At 44.7% G+C, this 18,892-nt stretch overlaps 1 protein-coding gene across 1 annotated transcript in view; it reads right to left on the bottom strand.

The window, feature by feature from the left end:
- LOC124161468 (DNA N6-methyl adenine demethylase) overlaps positions 1 to 18,892 on the bottom strand; it is a 227,554-nt gene that overhangs the window by 41,762 nt on the left and 166,900 nt on the right. The window contains exon 4 of the mRNA XM_046537790.1: positions 18,597 to 18,794. Coding sequence (XP_046393746.1) covers positions 18,597 to 18,794 — 198 coding nt within the window. The remainder of the gene's footprint in view (positions 1 to 18,596; positions 18,795 to 18,892) is intronic.

Here is an 18,892-nt window from a genome sequence, read left to right as displayed (position 1 = left end):
AATGGCCGCCACCACCTGTGACTGCGACTGTGCGCATGCGCGTAAAATAGTATTCGCGAGCGGGAATCGGGGACGATCCCAAAACGCCTCCTACGAGTCGTAAGCAACGACGCGTCGTTGGAATACTTCCGTGTTAGCTAGTAGGTACACCAGTATGACCATTCATATGACTAAAATACACTCGAGATCGCATGAGTGTTATTCTTGATTACTCGTAAGCTGGTCACGTATATAGACATCGTAAGGGGTTAAAAAATGACCCGATGCCAATGAGGACAGAATGGCAACGATGAGAAATGGTATTATAACCTGAGAGTTAGTATGAATAGAGCACTCGTGGTGACTACGCACAGAGGCTGGAAGTTGATGCTATCCTTGAAACCACTTGACTTCTCAATGAAGCCGACCTCATAATAGAAAACACAAGAAGTTATTCAAATGAGCGAAATAGATTTTATTTATCCAAAGCGGTCTTCAGTAATCAACACCGACAACCGGTGCTGAGAAAAATTGGGATGAGGAGCACGGTAAACCTGCGGAATAATATCAGCCAATCAGGGGGCTTTCCTCCACTGACCAATCACAAGCCTATTGACCCATGAGGGCGCCTACCTAAGACAGACATAGCTCGATTCACGCTCGCTAAATTCCGCTGAAGATGTGCTATTCAGATTACATGGCAGCTGGCGCTTTACCATGAATAAATTCCGGGTGAAATTTGAGAATCGACGAAGACGACTTTGCGGCTTATTCTCAAATCCTTCAACTATGCCAGAAAATTAGCATTGGTCCCTAAGTGCGCTTACCCCCACTTAGTGCTTGCTCTTGAGCGCATAAAAACGCTGAAGAGGTGGTTTCGACTCTCACGGAGGCGAAGAAGAGATGGCGAGACATCAGGCATTGGATCCTATTCGGTTCGATCCGATATAATACGCACACCGCCTTGAAAATGATCCCCGAGTCGACGATCGAAACGTCGCGTGGGCCCAAATGGATGCCTGACCTGGTGGACCACCCCTGAAAACCTCTCGAATCAGATACGCCGGGAAAGCACCGGGCACCACTCCAACCAATTGACCAGTGGTGCTGGAAGCGAAGACGCACGAACGATTGTGGCGAGCGAAGTGTCTGAGGTGGCGAAGGGGCAAGAGGGATAGGGGATCGGCGGAGTGTGTTGAGGTCGAACCGCGGACTCGACTGAATTTTCTTTGCTCTGGGTGTGGCGAAGACCACCCCCCCTTTTCCTGCTCCAACCCAACATGCACAAATGTGATCAATTGCAATATTGCAGTAGACAGAGCACTTTTTTAAGGTACATAAACAGTTGAGAAAAATACACGAGTAATTAAGTAAGCATTCTAAAGCTGTGCTCCCAAAGTCGTTACTTTTGGGGCAGATAAACATAGATGCACCATAATATGGACTATAATAATGTAAGCTGTATTGTTAAAAAATTAGAAGAATGTGGACGAGGTGAAATTTTTATCCTAATTTCCGTATCGACAGCCATCGAAGGCGCAATTCGTAGTAGTGAACACCCAACCAACCATATGAAAAAAATTAATTTTTTAAACTTCAATATGAAACCACAGTCAGTGTAGAGAAAGGTCTGCGTGGAGAAGAACACATGACTTTGTTGAAATTTGCATAAGTAATTATTTGGCTTTAAAGTCTTTTCAATTGCCAGAGTATACTCTTATAAGAAAGGCATTTAAATTTTTATATTTTTTCAATATTTATCTTTTTTCGGTATTTGTTTCCCAAGGACAATAATTTTTCCCTTTTGTTTTGTTTTATATCCGTATTGTGGACAAAACCGTTCATAAAAAGCTCATCCATGTTGAGCTCAATTTTACTATATTCAAAGGATTACGTGTTGTTGACCTTCATTTACACAATTACCAGATATATTTCTTGAGGTTTAAGTGTATAACAGTCCCCCAACATATTGAATGTTTAATGTTCAGGGTTTCAATAAATTACCTACTATAAAATTGAGAAAGATGCGGACAGTCAGTAGGAGCTATATAAAAAAAGAGAATTACATACGTGTGATAATAAGTATTAAAATTGTCTGAAAAATAACATACTGATTTATCTAAATTGGTCTGTAAATTAAATTCTTATGTATTTTATTTGCAGAGTGAGAACTCAAGAAATAAAACTATGTAAAGGGTTCGGGGAGAGAGGGAGGGAGGGAGGGAAGGGGTTGGGGGGTTTATTCACTCGCACGCACTCGCAGGGCCGGCGGTGGGTGCGCTGCCGACGGAATCGATCTGGGAGGAGTGACGTCATACGTGGAAGGATGATGTGTACAGAGGGTGAGCGGGGGAGGCGGGGGTGGGGGTATTATGAGAACCACTGCCCCTCCCTTCGTACGTGCGCGCACCCCCATCCTCCCCCCCTCCCCCCCACACGGTGGAAGGAGGGGGAGCGGAGGGGTGAGAAGACTTCGATCAGCGCTTTGTATGCGAAGGGGGAGTGGGGGGAGGAGAGGGGAGGGGGGGGGGGTTGTTCACACTCTGCCAGTCGTCCCCACGCAGGGGAGGGAGGTTCGGAGCCCCCTACCCCTCCATCGCCTCGTCTCGGCCGGCGCTAAGATCTCGTCTCCCTTTTGCATCGGTTCGATTCGTGGCGGTGCATCCAATCGCGTGAACCTGTTCACATTTGCAAAGGTGATACTCACATCGGTTCACTCAACTCATCCGCCTCTTTCCATCACCAATTAATTTACTAAAGCGTTCGTAGACTATTAACAATCGCTATATTTCCGAAGCCAATTTATCGACTAAAACGTTATTATAAAGCACCAAGATTTTAATCGGCTAGTTTTTTTTCCTAAAAAGCCTGAAATCTTACATGATGCAGATATACGCTTCGCAATCGAGCACAAAGTAGGGTGAAGATAGGCTAGAGTAAATGGTTTTCATGTGAGGCAACGACGGACATTTGAAATTTGCTTCCTTGGGTGTCAAACAGTGCAGCTAAAAGTTTTGATCTGCCGAATCCTCAATTACCGTGTTAACGACGACGACATTCACAAAAATTAACTCGAGAGAGATACGCAACCGGACCGGAAATCAAACTGGGGACCTTTGAATTCACGATACACGCAACATAAGCACCGACGCCAGAGAAGGTTTAAAAACAGCATCCACGGAACACCCATTTCCGACGTCATGTGAGCCTGTATGGCGGCTCTGAGGGGAGCCGAGGCGCAGGCATTGGGCATATACTCCGAGCGAGGGGCAACGACGTCTCCGACGTCAAACTCTAGATCCCATGAAATTAACTCCCGAGGCCCAGGACCAACAAAATAATCAAATCATAGATGATGTCTCCATGTTCCTGGGTTTCACCGCGTGGATTTTCTTTCTGTCGTCGTCGCTGTCGTCACAAAGAAAATCCACGCGGTGAAACCCAGGAACATGGAGACATCATCTAGACAACGCCGCGGAAAACTACGCATCAACTAATCAAATCATAGATTCCATTTTCAACGGGCACCCAATTGACTGAAAACAAATAATGGAATCCTGGAGCCATGTTGAAATAACTAGCGGTGCTGTCAATAAAACGTCAAATAACCCTTTCGTAATTTACAAAACAAAACGATGAATAAGTCTCGTGATTTGAAAAAATTCAGAGGGAAAAATACAAGACTTCAATATCACGTGGTGGTGCAGAATAACAAGTGGGCGAATCGGAAAAGAGGATCAAAGAGAAGTAATTGAAGAGAAAGGGCATTGTGGAGCAGCATACAATGAGTCACAGGTGCAGGGTCTGAAAAAGAATTTAGGAATTCGGTAGATTGAACCGGTTTTTTTATAGTGAACAGATTTTTCCCAGATGAACCGTTCCCTTCAACTGAACCTATTTTATTCTCGACCTTTCAATCATTTACAGAATCCAATTAGTATACATCTCAGTATATTTCAAACGAATGTTGGAAGAGCAAAACTGCTGGCCAATCAGAAGTGGTTATATATTCGCAATGTGACCTTTATGGAAAAAACGCGTGCGCTGCGAGGCTCATAAACTTTTCGGAGGAAACCCGTTCATCAGTTAGAACTAATGAACTGATTTTTTCCAAAGGGTGAACCAATTTCAAGGTTCCGAAGAAACGCAATTCGCTGAACCGGAAACCAGCACAGCCCCACATAGGCCACGCCGTGATAGAGCGTGAATACTTTACACTTAAGAAGGAAGGAAGTGTCTTCCGAGAAAAGCAAAGAATTAATATAGCTAGATAATGTGTTGGGGAAGATGATGGAGAGGGACTTGAAGGAGAAACGGAGGAGCAGAGAGAGAATGGAGGAGTGGGGAGAACCGATCTTAATACTGCACTGCAATGAATGATAACTACATGCGAGCAGTATTTCTAGAGGAGTGACGAGTGAAAGCATTCGAAATGTGGTACTACCGAAGAATGATGAAGGTAGAATGAGAAATCTTCTCAAATCCTTTTATGAGAAGACAGGATGACTTAGTTGGCCACATTTTGAGGCACGATGGCCTGATGAAAACAATCGTAGAAGTACAGGTGGAAGGGAAGAACGGCAAGGGACGGCCTCGAATGAGTTACATAGGACAGGTTATAAAGTATGTAAAGGAGAAGAAATACGTCGAAATGAAAAGGCAAGCGAATGGGAGAAAGGAATGGAGAGTTGCAATAAATCAATATTAGGATTGCTGACTGATGATGATAATTATTTCTAATTGTAATAATATTATTAAGCTCTTATTAAACATTGTTCACTCACATTTTCATCCAACTATTTCAAAGAAACTTAAAAAAATTTTTAATGAAAATTAATTAAAAATGGCAATTGTAAGTGCATATTCCCGATCGAAATTGGACGGATTTACGTCGGAACACAGCCTAAAACTTGCCGTGCGAGGCAGCAGCATTGATTGGTCGGTTGTTTGCGACCAATCAATGCCGGCTGCATCTTCTCCGGTCGGAGGCTGCGCGCCTCCGTCGCCAACGCGAGAGAGACGAGAGATCGCGAGTCGAGTCGCGACGCATAACAAAACCATTATAATATCTTTAAAAACATTTAGTAAAAATAACGCATCCCCCTGTCAAACACCCTACAGATTTAAAAAACGCGGGCGCGCGTTCATTTGCCGGACGGAAATTCGTGCGTCAGTGATGTGTTTTCAAAGTTAAATCTTCCAGAATTTATTTTCTTGTCTAGTTATGTGTTTCTCGCAATTTCCATGGCTTCCCTAATCATGGCAAATACAGTATTATAAGGAAATGATCTCCATTTCATTCAGGACCTGAAGACGCCAGGTGGCAGGCAGGCGAAGCGTTTGTCCCGACCCAAAATGAAACAAGGCGGCAAGTGCCCCGAAGGACAACGGTCATCAAATACCCACGGAATCTTCCACACTAAAGGATGTAATATTATTCACCACATTAATAATATTCCATAAAAGTATTCCGCTCCGTTGCAAGTCGGCGCAGCTTTAATAAAAGAGCATCAGGGTGTGGGAGGAGCGGCTCTGCCATGCACTGGGTGCAGGAGAAGGTGCGGGTCGCCTCAGAGGAGTGTACCGCACCCCTCTCTTACGTCGGCGGCGAAGCCAAATCGATAAGAGGTACCTTCGTGCACTCGTCGAGTGGGTCACGTTTGCCGTCCACGTCTCCGCTCTCGCCAGCCACAGATCACGCTCACACGAGCACCTCAGAGTGAGCACCTCACACGAGCTCTCATAGTGACACGGGGAGCATTATATTTGAACATAACTGTATCTCCAAGTACTTGAAAAAATATACACTAAGAGAGATATTTTGCCGAACGAATAGGCGCAGGAATTCGTTTTTTTCCTACACAATAAAGGAATTATAAAAATGTTCGGAGGGACTTTGTGAGCGCACATCCTTTCTGTCGATAACGGCTGGTGTCCTCCGCCACACGCCTATTCAGGCAGCTTGCGTTGCAGTAAGTAGATGCAGTATGTATTAATAAAAGAAGGAGCGCCTAGTCGAAGGAGAACGATCCAAGACCAGCGCAAAAGCCCCATCTCGCCGCTAGAACACGTTCAACCACGATTTTCATTTGACTTTCGGCCGAGTCTCTCTGGAGTTTCTCTTCAAACTTCATCTGCTATCTTCAGCTGCATGAAAATGATGAAAAACCATACTCACTCTTTCACCCATTGACTCAACCCAAAGGCTGGTTTGGAAAGGTAAGTATAGAGCTTACATCGAACGTGGCATGTGATTTCCACACACTGAGTGTATGGGGGCAGTTCCTTTACCAGGGTCACCTCGCACTTCGGGGATTTTATTTCGGGGGTATCCGGATGCTTCGACCGGGATTTGAACCAGGGACCCATCGATGAGCAAACAAGCTCTCTATCCACGAGGCTACGATGCGCCTCACGGGAGAGGTGAGTAGCAAAGAAAAGAATCCTCGTCATTCAAACATTCTCTATTAAGTTGCCGCCTCATTCTGATGAGTTGGTGGCATTACCTATTAGGGTTTTGGTTGATGCACTCTATCCGGAAGAACCTTTCGCTATGAATGTCGCTTTCACAAAGAATTGCTATCTAGAATATAAACAACAACGATCACTAGCCAAGCGCTCCAACTATCAGGCTGCCACGCTGCCCGAAAAGAAGAGATTTCTTTAAAAACTCTTTCCATCGTGATCCGTTTTAGCTCCATTATCTAAACGCATCTTTTATCTCATCAAACGCCCCAATATTGAATGGTGCGGTGATAACAAAAGAACGGCAATCGGCGTAAAGGGAGCCATACGGAGTGGTAGGCACTGATACGCACATTGCACTGAGAACACAGTACCACACCATCTTCCAAGAACAAGGAGGCTTGTTTCTTTATTTCTTGGAAAAGTCCCAAAAGCGGCAAAAAAGCTATTCACCTTGGTTTCACAAAAAAATAAACTATAGGATATGACAAAACCAAAAAGTGAATAGGGGAAACAAAAAGATTAGAAATATCAAAGTGATAATAAATTTGAAGAGAGAGAAGTTGTGATGAGAGACAATCTCAGGACGGGAACGTGAAATGAACGCTGACATGCTCAGACCCCCCTGATATTTTCCTAGAAGAGGTCCAGGGAGGGTGATTACGAGGTCAGGGAGTTGCACAAGAAATGGGATACAATTCGAGGCCAAATAAGCAACCCATTGAAATAATCAAAGTGCCGAATTATTTGAAACAACGGCGAAACTTTCGCGACAGACCACGTGGACTCAAATTATGCTCCAAGCTCTAAATATTTTAGGAAGATGGAGGAATAGCGAATGCTGGGAAATTGAGAGCCAACATTCAGGAACGTATGGATGAAAACTATTCGGGTACGAGGAGGAATACTCTCGAAGACGACAGAGATGAAGGAGGTCATTAGCGCCACAATTTCAAACTCCATGAAGCAACGTGAGGAAGAAACGGCTACAGCGAGGACACATGCGGGGAGACCACCGCCAGGAACATTGATGAGCCACAAAGAAATGGCAATGCCATCCATCCTTTTAGAACTGAGGGGTGTGAAGGCTAGAGAGAACCCAGACACAGCATTGCACTTGACTTGAAGCAACAATCATATACACAAGGATGGAGATGCTATCCGAGGTCAATTAAGTGAGCCTTTGAAATAAAAGGGACGCCGGATGTCATGGAAATAGCGGACGTGAATGAAATGAAAATTATTCGACCGAAAATGTCAAAGCGCTCTGAGAAGACCCATTGAAACAACAGCAAAACTGTCGAGGCGGACGACATGTAGTCACAAAATATGCTCCAAGTGGTGACAATCGTAAACCATGGAGACACCGATGTTTGATAAGAGGTGTTCCGAAAGCAAAGACTCAATCAGCAGTGAAAAAGATGTCGAATAGTACACAAGTGTGAACGCGGAGACATGAGAGCCCGGGCCGATGAATTCATATCAGCGCTTTCGTCTGCGAGTGAGGACCGGAAGTACGGACCCGGAAGAAGAGGGTGGGGTGTTATCATTCGGTGGGACTCGGAAAGGAGGAAGGGACTTATGAAGGGGAGAAGCGCACGAGGAGGGGATACCGATGAGTTATGAACGCAGCGACCACGTTAGACGAGCACTGGCGATGATGAACGTTCAACTATGAAACCAAAAACTTCGGGAGGTGAAAGAGTTCTCCTGACCGCGAAGCCAAGTATGGACGAAAAAGAGGTAGTCAGTAGAATCTAGCAAATGAAGGGGGCACTATTCATGAAGAATCTACTCAGAGCATGAACTATAAGCGCCAAAGAGAGGAAGTCATTAGGGAATACATTCGTCAACAGCTGGGACACAGCAATCCGCTGAGGAGACAAAGATTAAAATTTTAATAAATGTAAATTCTCAGCACAATCGCAAGTAATGGTGGGTATTCAATAAATCAAAAGGCAGAATGCCATGTTCAGGTACCAGCATCAACATCTAACCATTGTCTGCAAAAAAAGACACCCGAATGATAAGAGCTCTATCGTCTACATTGAGAAATGCGACAACAGCAAAAGAGACAGCGTTTATTTCTACGAAGGGTCATAAAATTGAAAACAAAACCTCTATCCAAAGGATTTCTAGCATCGAATGGTTTCTCAAAACAGAGCCCGTTGATCAGGCATTGCATCACGCAGCACGCGCGTGGCTTTCCCACACTACAGTCTGTCTCCAGCGCCAGCGCAATTTTTATACACTCATTCAGTGAGTGATTAGACCCGGATGTTGTTCTGGGTGGGCGACGGTAGAGCTCACCCCAAAGTAAGCCAAAGGACTTTCACTCATTCAGGGTAGGGGGCAGTTCCTTTCCCTGGTCCACTTCGCGCGCTTTTAACTAGGGAATGTCCGAAGGCCTCAGCCAGGATTTGAACCAGGCACCCTTCGATCAACAAACAAGCCCTCTACCCACCAAGCAACCACACTCCCTCAATGACAGCGCTTAACATTCTCACAGTATTCCTTTCCGTTGCCGGCATGAAATTTTGATGCAAGGAGGAGAGTTCTATCCCAGTTTCAAAAAAAAAAACAATTAAATATAACACTTATTTTATAGAACTTGTAGTAAAGAAATAAAATGCTCGAAGTACGATGTGGGCCTAGGAAAGGCACTGCCCCACCCCAACCTGAATGAGGGATATTCCATACGCCTGTGGCTTAGTCTAGGTTGTGCTTTACCCTCACCTATCCAAACCAGCCTTGGCATTCAATCGTAGAGTGAGTGGCAATCAGCGCAAACCTCAACTAACTTCTAAAACAGTGACGTTGAGTTCGTCCACTTCCTTCCATTTCTCGCGGTCATCCGCGGCTCGAATTTCACAGTGGCGCGGTCAACACGTTGGTGGCGGAGTCACCTCAGAGTGAAAGCAGAAGGCGGTCCTAACGCACTACATGCCTCGAGCGTCTCCGTGGTAACGGGGTAATTTCATTTCTCGTGATTATCTCATTATAATTACCACTGTGAGTACTACTAGGTGAGCGGATTTGATTCGGTGGGCGATTGTTTAGCGTTTGTGGTGTGGAGGTATCGATAAGATTAGCAAATGGTACGCTACTATTGCAGTACATTTTGGAGCAAGAAAAATCATTGAAGAGAAGGCTAGTAACCTTAAATAGGTGGGTAAAATAAAAAAAATATTTAAAATAATTTATAGCATTCCATGTTGATTTGTGCCTAATGATTCCTCACGCACGTGTCAATATCCCACGTCGCGTGTGCATACGATTGCGTTTGCTGAAGAGGGTGATGACCACGACCCCACTCCTCCTATCCTCACTAAAAGAGTAGCACGCAGGGGGGGGGGAGTGTGACGTCACACGGGAGCGGTGACGTGTCCACGCAAAGTGGGAACGCGGAAGCCGCGCCGGCGGGTGCGGCGATGGGCCGGGTGCCGCGAGGAGGGAGGGAGGGTGAGCTTCCATCACTGGGTGGGAGGGGGGCGTGCTCCGAATCACGAGCGACCCTTGACCTTGCCCAAGTCTCAGGGATCGAGCAGGGACGACAGTGCCCTCGCTCGTCAACACACGACGCCAATGCCACCGAGAGACAAACAACATTCACAACCAGAGCGCCGTGTCCATGTGTCCATGGTCTGGTGATGTAGTCGATCATTTTGAAAGGGAATGAAACACATTTATTTGAGAATGAAGGTGTCTGCGGACCTGTGATACCAAATTGTCCAATTTTCTAAAAGGATTCTTGGAAGCCGAGGGTGGGGGGAGGACCAGAAACGGTGAATTCGTCATCGGAAACACCTCAATCACAAGATTTTCACCGTCCATTTCATAAAATGCTCCGAGGTCCAAGTTTTCGATTGGGTCCATTTTGGCGGCACCTTGGACAACTAGTCACACGCGCGTTCTACTTGAGAATAAGGAATTTGTAATGTGGGATGAATAAATAGCTATAATTTATTTCTTTTCTCTCAGAAGTTGCCTGTAATGAAAATCCATGCGTGCGTTTAGACTCTAAAATGAAGGAGGCAAAGGGGAACAGACTGAGGTTTGAAGAGTACAGAAGGCAGCAATAGGTCTCAAGGGTTTGGCCGGTCTCCTTCAAATTTTCCTCTCGCATGCCTCTTAATTCATACGCACTTCATTTCTCGAATGTTTGCCAGCAAATGTCTCGCACACCCTTCCCAATCACATTCCCCGAATTGGAACGGAGGAATACTTGGTGAACTACCCCAATCATGAATGGACACAAATTCAATTTAAGCTCTAAGTTACAGGTACCTTTCGTCACGGCGACTCTCTCTCCTTCCCCGCTGTTCGACCGACGACGATCCCGGGAAAACGCAGCATCGTCGGCGGAGTGGCCTCTCTTGTTAGCAGTCGAGGTTCCAGCGAGACTTAACAACTCATAACAAACATTACTCGCAAATACGATTGAAATAGTTAGCTCTAATGGATGACATCTTCTGATGTTAAAAAGGGAATTGATGGTACTCAGAATATGTGTAACTGAATGCTAGCATGTTTAAAGCAATGCTTTTCAATGTCAAGGCTTTTAAGCCGACCATGGCAGTTTCATGAAACTAACCCGATTTGACTCCAATTAATGCATTTACTTGATTGTAGGTTCGTTACTCATTTAAGTATTCCAATGGTTACTAAGGCAGGCTTCCATGGAGCATTTTGCAGATCAACCCATCCTGTCTCCTCTCAACTTGCACCTCCCTCTTCAATCACAATAAGGCCTACCCCGTTTCATTCTATCCAAAAATCTTTTTCTCTTTATTCCTTTACCTCGCTCACCCAATTCTTCGTTCTAGCAATGATTTTAGCGTACCCTCTTCCGTATCTCATCTCCTAAGAAGCTTCCTCTCCGCATCCACCATGGACGGCACTTCGTCGTTCTTCCTCCTCTTCATCCACTTCAAATTCTCCATGCCCACATTTGAAAGCCCTCAGTCTTTTGTCATTCTCCTGACTAATGTGTCAGTGTCCATACCCCCGCACCGTCATGCTCAGCCACTAGATCAGACTCTTTAATGGATTATAAGTTCTCTTAAATTATTTTCTATGGATCGATTTCAATCAGAAGAGTATAGATTTCATGAAGATACCATTTCTCGCAGGAACCTCCTCCAAGGACAGATTGTAAGTGCGAGACAGTCGACCGCCGCCTCTACCCTACACCCGAAGATCACGCGCTCATTCCATTCGCTCCAAATACGAAACCTCGCAATCCATTTCGTCCAAAAAATTTTGGCAAGTGTATTTTGTTTTGTTTGCTTGATATCTCCTCTTTATTCTACTCGGTGGCGGCAAGGATAGGCCCTCACCCAATACACCGAAGGTGGCCGGTTCGAGTTCCGCCTGGGTAGGTTGGTTGTCCCTATTCAACACGTCGATGCGTGTCCTAATCTGTCGTTAGTTTGTGTTGCTGTAAAGGCCACATCCTGCTGTTTTCGGGGGTAATTGAGATAATTATTAAAAAATAAAAATAAATTATTACCTCTATACGTTAAGAGGGGTCTCTTCTTCTCTCTTGTGTCACCAATTATTGAGTCTGGACGAGAAATAAATTGCTATTATACTCAAAGAGTAGAATGTAGCACTTCAACAAGGTCTGCTGGTATAAGGGATGAGGGCCACATACTATTTTGTGTAATCTCATTTTTGCAAAAGTAGGTCATAATCCGGTTCTCACACGGAGATCTTCCATTATTTATTTATCACAATTCTTCAACAGACGGGCAATCATGTCAGTCATTACGAGAGTGGCCCAGTGGGGGTCTAGATAGACGTTCGCCTCATAGACGAATATCGGGTGGATTGCTGGGGTGGGCGGTCTGCACCCTGCGTGGATCGATGGGCCGCACCTCGTCTCCCAGGCCGAGACTGCACCCGGAGCAGCGGCGCAGGTGCAACCCTTCCCCTCCTCCTCCTCCGACCACTGCACCACCGCCAATGAATTCACCCGAAACCAGAGAAGACGCGAATTTCCAGTTGGGAAGAGATAATGTAATGAATCGAGAATGTCATGCCGCAAAATGTCCAACTATTTTGGCAAAGAAGTGGCGGGTGCAATCTAGGGATTTTAGGTTAGTCGGGGCTGACATTGGACGAATTGGAGAGCGAAAAGGGGAATGATAATCGTTGAGAAATAGGAGTGGAGTGCAATGGGATCTTAAATTTCAAAGACGGCCAATTAGGGACATCACTTTCTTTTCCACTCTCGAAATGTGGTCCGAGTAGTTTAGTTTGGGGCCGGTTATAACGCCCAAGTCTTTCATCGTCGTAACTCTGGTCAATGGAGATGAATTAATGGTGTAGTTAAAAGTCACGGGTTGTGTTTTTAACGCAACAGTCATGATGCTGCATTTTTAGGGTTGAGTTTTGATTTCCGAGTATCACACCACAGGGAAGCTTTATCTAGGGCAATTTGAAGATCTCTGCAGTCAGAAGTGTTTTTATTTCCTTGCAGGTCTTGCGATTGTCAGCATATAGTAGAGTGTGTGTTTGGGAGGACAGAAGGTGGGACGGGAGATCACTAATATATAAATTGAAAAGACAAGGCCCTAGGACACTGCCCTGAGGAACTCATGACGTCACAGGAGACCAAAAAGAAGACACAAAAACGAGTATTACATGCTGGGTTCTGTGGGAAAGAAAGCTTGAGAGGAGGCTAAGGAATCTACCTTGCATGCCAAACTGTTGGCTTAGTTTATGAAGGAGGAGTTGGTGAAGGAGTGTGTCGAAAGCTTTGGAGAGGTCAAGGTAGATGGTATCAAGTAGACGAGAGTTGTCAATTGCATTTACGGCGTGGTGCTGGGAGACAGCAAGATTTATTTGGCATGATCTCGCCGGGAGGAAACCAGGAGAGGTGAAGTAGAAGATCCTGTTGAGAACTATGCGCTCACAGACGGAAGAAAGTATTGGAAGCAAAGACATTGGGCGATAGTTTGAGACGTCAGTTTTGTTACCCGCTTTGAGTATCGGGAAAATGTTGGCGTATTTCCATTGAGGAGAGCCATTTGGATTAATGGCAAGCCAACATTGAATTCAATACAGGTAACTATGGCGGACGTGATTTAATGGAAAGGCATCATTATGTCAAGGAAACGGTTGGCCTCCCAATATACAATTAGCCGTTATCCCCCCTTTCTCTCTTCCCTTACCCATCCCACCCCACCCTACCCCTTATAATAGTATCCAAGGACCTCCTGAGGAAATCGCCTGACGGCTGAAACGCGCTGTACGGATTTATAAATTTGTGGAAAAGTGCCATCTTCTTTCCTAGGCATACTTGAATTAAATATTCCCACAGCGAAGATGAGGTGACAACTTTCCCCTTTCGCCACCTTCAGTTCTTTTGTTTCCCTACCTCTGCAACCACTAAGCGTGGTGAAACTCTGGAGAATCTCCTGAGATGTTTATAGCAGCAGTGAGATATGGTTTTTGAGGTATTGCCACGGAAGTCAACTTTCACGAATACATCGTTATTGAGAATCGTGGATGGGGATCGACCACAGGCCTATAATTCGCGCGTCCAACATCGTTCGGCGACGTCAAGTGACTCGTGTTCAACAGCCCAGTGTACGCCCCCGGGTGTCACCGTGACCGCACCCGGCGGGGACAACCTGTTGCTCCAGCCCCCCCGCCTCCAATACGCAACGTCCGCGAGAGGGGGCGACACTATATTCGGCACGGCCACGCACGCTATCCCTCGGGACACGCGTCAACCACACTTCAAAACAAATACCTAATTTTTAACTGATTCCTTGGCATTAGATTTACTTCCGTATATGAGTGACGAGAAAAAGCAAAATAAGGTACACTTAAAGTGCAGAATGGATTCAACGGATTTTCAGCGGTGAGCCGCTAGGTAGGAGTCGGTGACGTCAACAACTTATCGGCGAAAGGGTTAAGGCTGCCGATGTTTCTCCGCGTATAGGTCGAAATGAGGAGGAGACGGATCGAAAAATGGAAAAATACGGGTGGTTCTATTATTCAAGATGTAACTTGAACGAAAATATTTAAACAGTGGAAAATACAATTTGAGATTTCAAAGAAGTTTTTCGATATCGAGGTCACTTAGAATAATGTTTCTCGCCTCATCCTCAATGCAGTTGCTTCCTCCACCCATGCATCCTAACTTAAGACAGCCTTCACTCCAGCCGAAACCAACTATAACAATCCCGTACGTCCTTAAGCCGGTGTTCCACGGCTAACTTTTTTCTTAAATGTTTCCACCAACATTTCATGAATTCCCTCAAGATACACAAAACGCATCCGGACCGCGATATACGGTAAATTTCTGTGAATATGGAAACTGTCAACTATTCACGAAACTCGGTTACTGATTGGCTTCTCTTCTGCGCATACCCGTCAACCATTTTTATTCCACAGACTGGCAAGGAGGAAGAAAGTCAAACGTGAAGAAACCTGCCATCGCTTCGTCCATTTAGTGAAAAAGAAAAAGTTAAGTTTCAATTAAGTCGATAATATTCAGATGATATCTAATATCACAGGATGCATACTCATCAGCGCAAAGAAATTCCTTTTCGAGTCGTCAGCCAATCAGCGCCAAATTCATGATTTTATGAGTTTATTCCTTCCCGCGTGATAGACGGCGAACGCGATGATGAAACACGAAAACGGAATTCATGAAAAATTTTTCGAACAAATTAACCGCGAGACAGCGGCTTAAGATCTATCTTCACTACACCTGCCACCATTTCTTTCCTTCCCTTGACAGCGAACAATCACAATGCAAAAGCGCAGCGCCATATTTACGAGCACCCGATGACGACGAACAAACGCCGAAATCTGGTTCGTGCATTTTTACGTTGCGGAATGAATGGTGTATGCTAGGTGGGAACTAAACCCTACCACTCAGGGGCGAACTTAGAAAATGCTTTGAGAGGGGGGGGGGAGGAAGGGGAGCCCGGGGGGAGACTCCCCGAGGCAACGGGGGGTCCGGAATATATTTGGAAAATACATTTTGCATAATTTTGGCTTGGTATTAACAAATGATCTTCATCTGTAAGTAGATGCAGTTATAATACGTCAAACCTAGACAATAGTTTTAAATATTTTTTTTTTATTTCTCTTAGGCTTTGGGGGGGTGAACTACCCCCCCCCCCCATAGTTACGCCACTGCTGCCACTCACTCCATTGTTGCACGCGCCGTAGCATCAGAATGCAGCGCGCTGCAGAGACGTACTTCCACCTTATCAAGCACCCTACACGCGGTACATGTAGATTCCAACGCCCTTCACATGGCTAGGAAGTATTTTTTAAATACCAAAAGTAAATGAACCACTATTCATCCATCACTGCATATTACCTTTTACGTCTAAGTACCTATAGTTCGTAATTAAGACCTTAAGTTCATCCTTAAATTACATCACATAGGAATTTTAACATAATTTTAAGCCCAAACTCATACCCTTAAACTCACAAGCGAACTCTATAGGGGAATATTTATACATGCATTGCGTTTTAATAACTCATAAATCAAATAAAAAAAGGTGTAGGTAACTTAAATTGGCACAATCAATGGAATACTAGGTACTCAAAAAGAAATTAAAATTACAATGAGAAGCAAGAAATTAAACTTCGGAATAAGTAACGATGCTTCCCGCATAATAATATGAGGGGCGAAAAATGTTAAACCCGGTAAATTTCAGCTGAGCGATTATGGTTTGATGACACAATGGGCAATTCATGGCACGGAATGTTGAAAACTGATGTAATAGTGGCACACCAAGTAAAGACGCGATTGGAGGCTAGAAATATTTGTTTCCCAAGGCCTAACATGATATGTAAGTCTTAAAATTACACTCAACGCCTGCTCTGAATACACACCATTCGAGATATCAGACCTTTAAGCCTGACTCTCTCGATTGTTTTTAAAACACGATCATTTTTTCTTTCCCTCGGAGCTTGTGCGATAGATTCTCAAGGAACGGAAAAGCGATCTCTCAACCCACCATTGTCTGAATCCCATGGTACTTCGGCCGGCCCTTCTTCCTCCGCTTTCTCTGGTATTACAACTGGCATCACATTAAAAGCCAAACTTGGCGTCACAATCGCTGTCAGCGGCCGTGTATTCTGATTAACTGAAAGACGAGAAATGGTTTTCGAGGCGGAAAAAAGGACGTGTCGAGTGATAGAAAAAGGGTCTAGCGATTTGATCGATAGATTATTCTTCCTCATTGGAAAATCCTCTAAAATAGCTAGAATAGTAATGGCTTCGCCAGGTTTCGCTAGCTAGTGGGCCCTTCTCACTTCTATAGCGTTAAGATATTTTTCCCCGTCCCATCCCTTCCAACCCTTTTCCCTATCTCAGAGGCGTCGTCGGGCTCCTATCGCGGCGGCGCCTCTGTCCTTTTCCCTTCCTCTCCAGCCTCTCCCCGGGTGATCGGGCGTATAAGTTTCGGACTTGGTTCCCGGCCCCGGTGTATTGTAACCTCGAAGGGCTCCCCTGAGCCCTCATTCTCTTGATAGAAAAAGGGACTGGATTCCCACCCCTGGAGACTTCGGGGAAAATGATCGAGTGAAACGGTCATTTTTTGGGCATCATTGAAGCGATCGCTGGCTCAATCACTTGAAAGGGACGGGAAAAACGATCGTGTGTTTTCGAGGCTTTTGCTGAAATGTCCATTTGCTCGCTCTCTCTCAATGAGTCAATGGTATTCATTTACAATAATTTTCATTTACAATTTAAGCTTTCAAAATATGAAATAAACTACAGCAATGTGTTCAAATAATCGTACGTGATTCAAATAAAATTGGCCATCAGCAGTCTTCTTCCGGATAAAACCTCAGCAAAACCCACACAGTCTACGTTCTGTTTGAATCACATTCACCGCAAGTTGACAGAAGTACTAGGTGAATTAACATTACAACTCAGAGCTAAACTCGATTGAAATATTTTAGGAAATGATTATTGAGAGGATCATATTTTTCTGATAGCTCTGTTTACCTATGCAGTGTTCTACTGTAGTACGTACCAGAAATCAAGAAAAAAATAATAAATAATATCACAAGAAATCAGGTGAAAAATAGTTTTGAACAGAGTAAAAGGAACGGGGAAGAATCATTTTCAATATAAAAAATAAAATACTTTCAATTATTTTATTGCTTCCGCTTGTACAAAAGTACTTGTATAAACTTGAGTCTTTTCTTGGGCATAAAACGTTATTTCACAATTTAATGCCACTTTTCTATGACTACTTCAATTATTAAATATAGTTTAAGTATAAAATATATTTTGAATAGTATTACAAGAACTAGCATAGTGAATACATGGCATGACTTAGCATATAAAATATGATGAAGTGACTTTATGAGAATAAATGTTAATCATTTTTCGCTTGACCATTCAAGTCATGGTTACACCTAGTTGAGCAACATAAGGCGAGTTCATGGATCGCACAAATGAAAAAAAACACATACATCTCTAAGCAATACAGTTCACTAGACACACAGATTATCCACAGCCACTGAACTCAAAACAAACGAAAGACGACCCCCGCGCACGGGAGAGAATCTCAAGGCCTGCGTCCGAGGCCACACTTCGAGCATCCGATTCAAAAGAGAAATTGCGCAAAAATATAAAGGGGATACAAGGGCTTTTTGAAGTACTTCAGCAGTCGCACTATTACTTTAATTCAAATTATAATTCAGTTAGAAATGTATTATCTTAAGAAAACAAGTCTTAAAAACAGTCGATTATCCATTCAAATGGCTCCTTGACATTCGCGATCTCAATATTACTTGCAGTCTTTGAATGTGGTCGTAAGGCCAAAGCACCCGGCCAGAAAACGTGAAAAATTTGGTACGAGTATAAATCTTGTGAAAAAAGCAAAATTATTGAGCCAACAACATTTATATTCGCGAGATGTTGATAATCTATTTATCTGAATGGAGCGAAAGGGTCGGAGGTCCATTCCAAGATTGTTTTGAGTTCAGTGGCCTAAGGTACATGATTGGTGACGACGATGACGATGATGATAATAATAAGTTAAGGATGAAGTTGCCGTATGGCCCTAGGTGACATTGAGCACGTAAGAGGTGGAGTAGGTGTAGTAGCCGCCTTCGCCGAGGTATGGCTGTGGAGGTGGAGGGGGGGAGTAGCTGCTCACCACGTTCGTGGCTCCGGGCACGCCACTAGCGCCGCCCACGGCGCCGCCGGACATCATGGCGTCGGGGGTGACGCTGCCCGCCTCGGAGCCCGAGTGCTGTGGCTGAGAGGACGCGCTTGCTGCACCCGGCTGCTGCTGCTGCTGGTGGAGGTGCGGTTGCTGCTGCTGCTGAGCGCGGAGCACCTTGTTGCGGTACGACTGCAACGAGACAGAGAGAAGGCGAATGAGACAGAGGCGAGAAAAACCCAATGACAGACATTCAACCTCGCATTGCATGACATCAAACACAGTCAGAT

Source organism: Ischnura elegans, chromosome 6, assembly GCF_921293095.1.
Source record: "Ischnura elegans chromosome 6, ioIscEleg1.1, whole genome shotgun sequence".
NCBI lineage: Eukaryota > Metazoa > Arthropoda > Insecta > Odonata > Coenagrionidae > Ischnura > Ischnura elegans.
The sequence above is the reverse complement of the archived record's forward strand: the minus strand, read 5'-3'. Positions and strand labels throughout refer to the sequence as shown.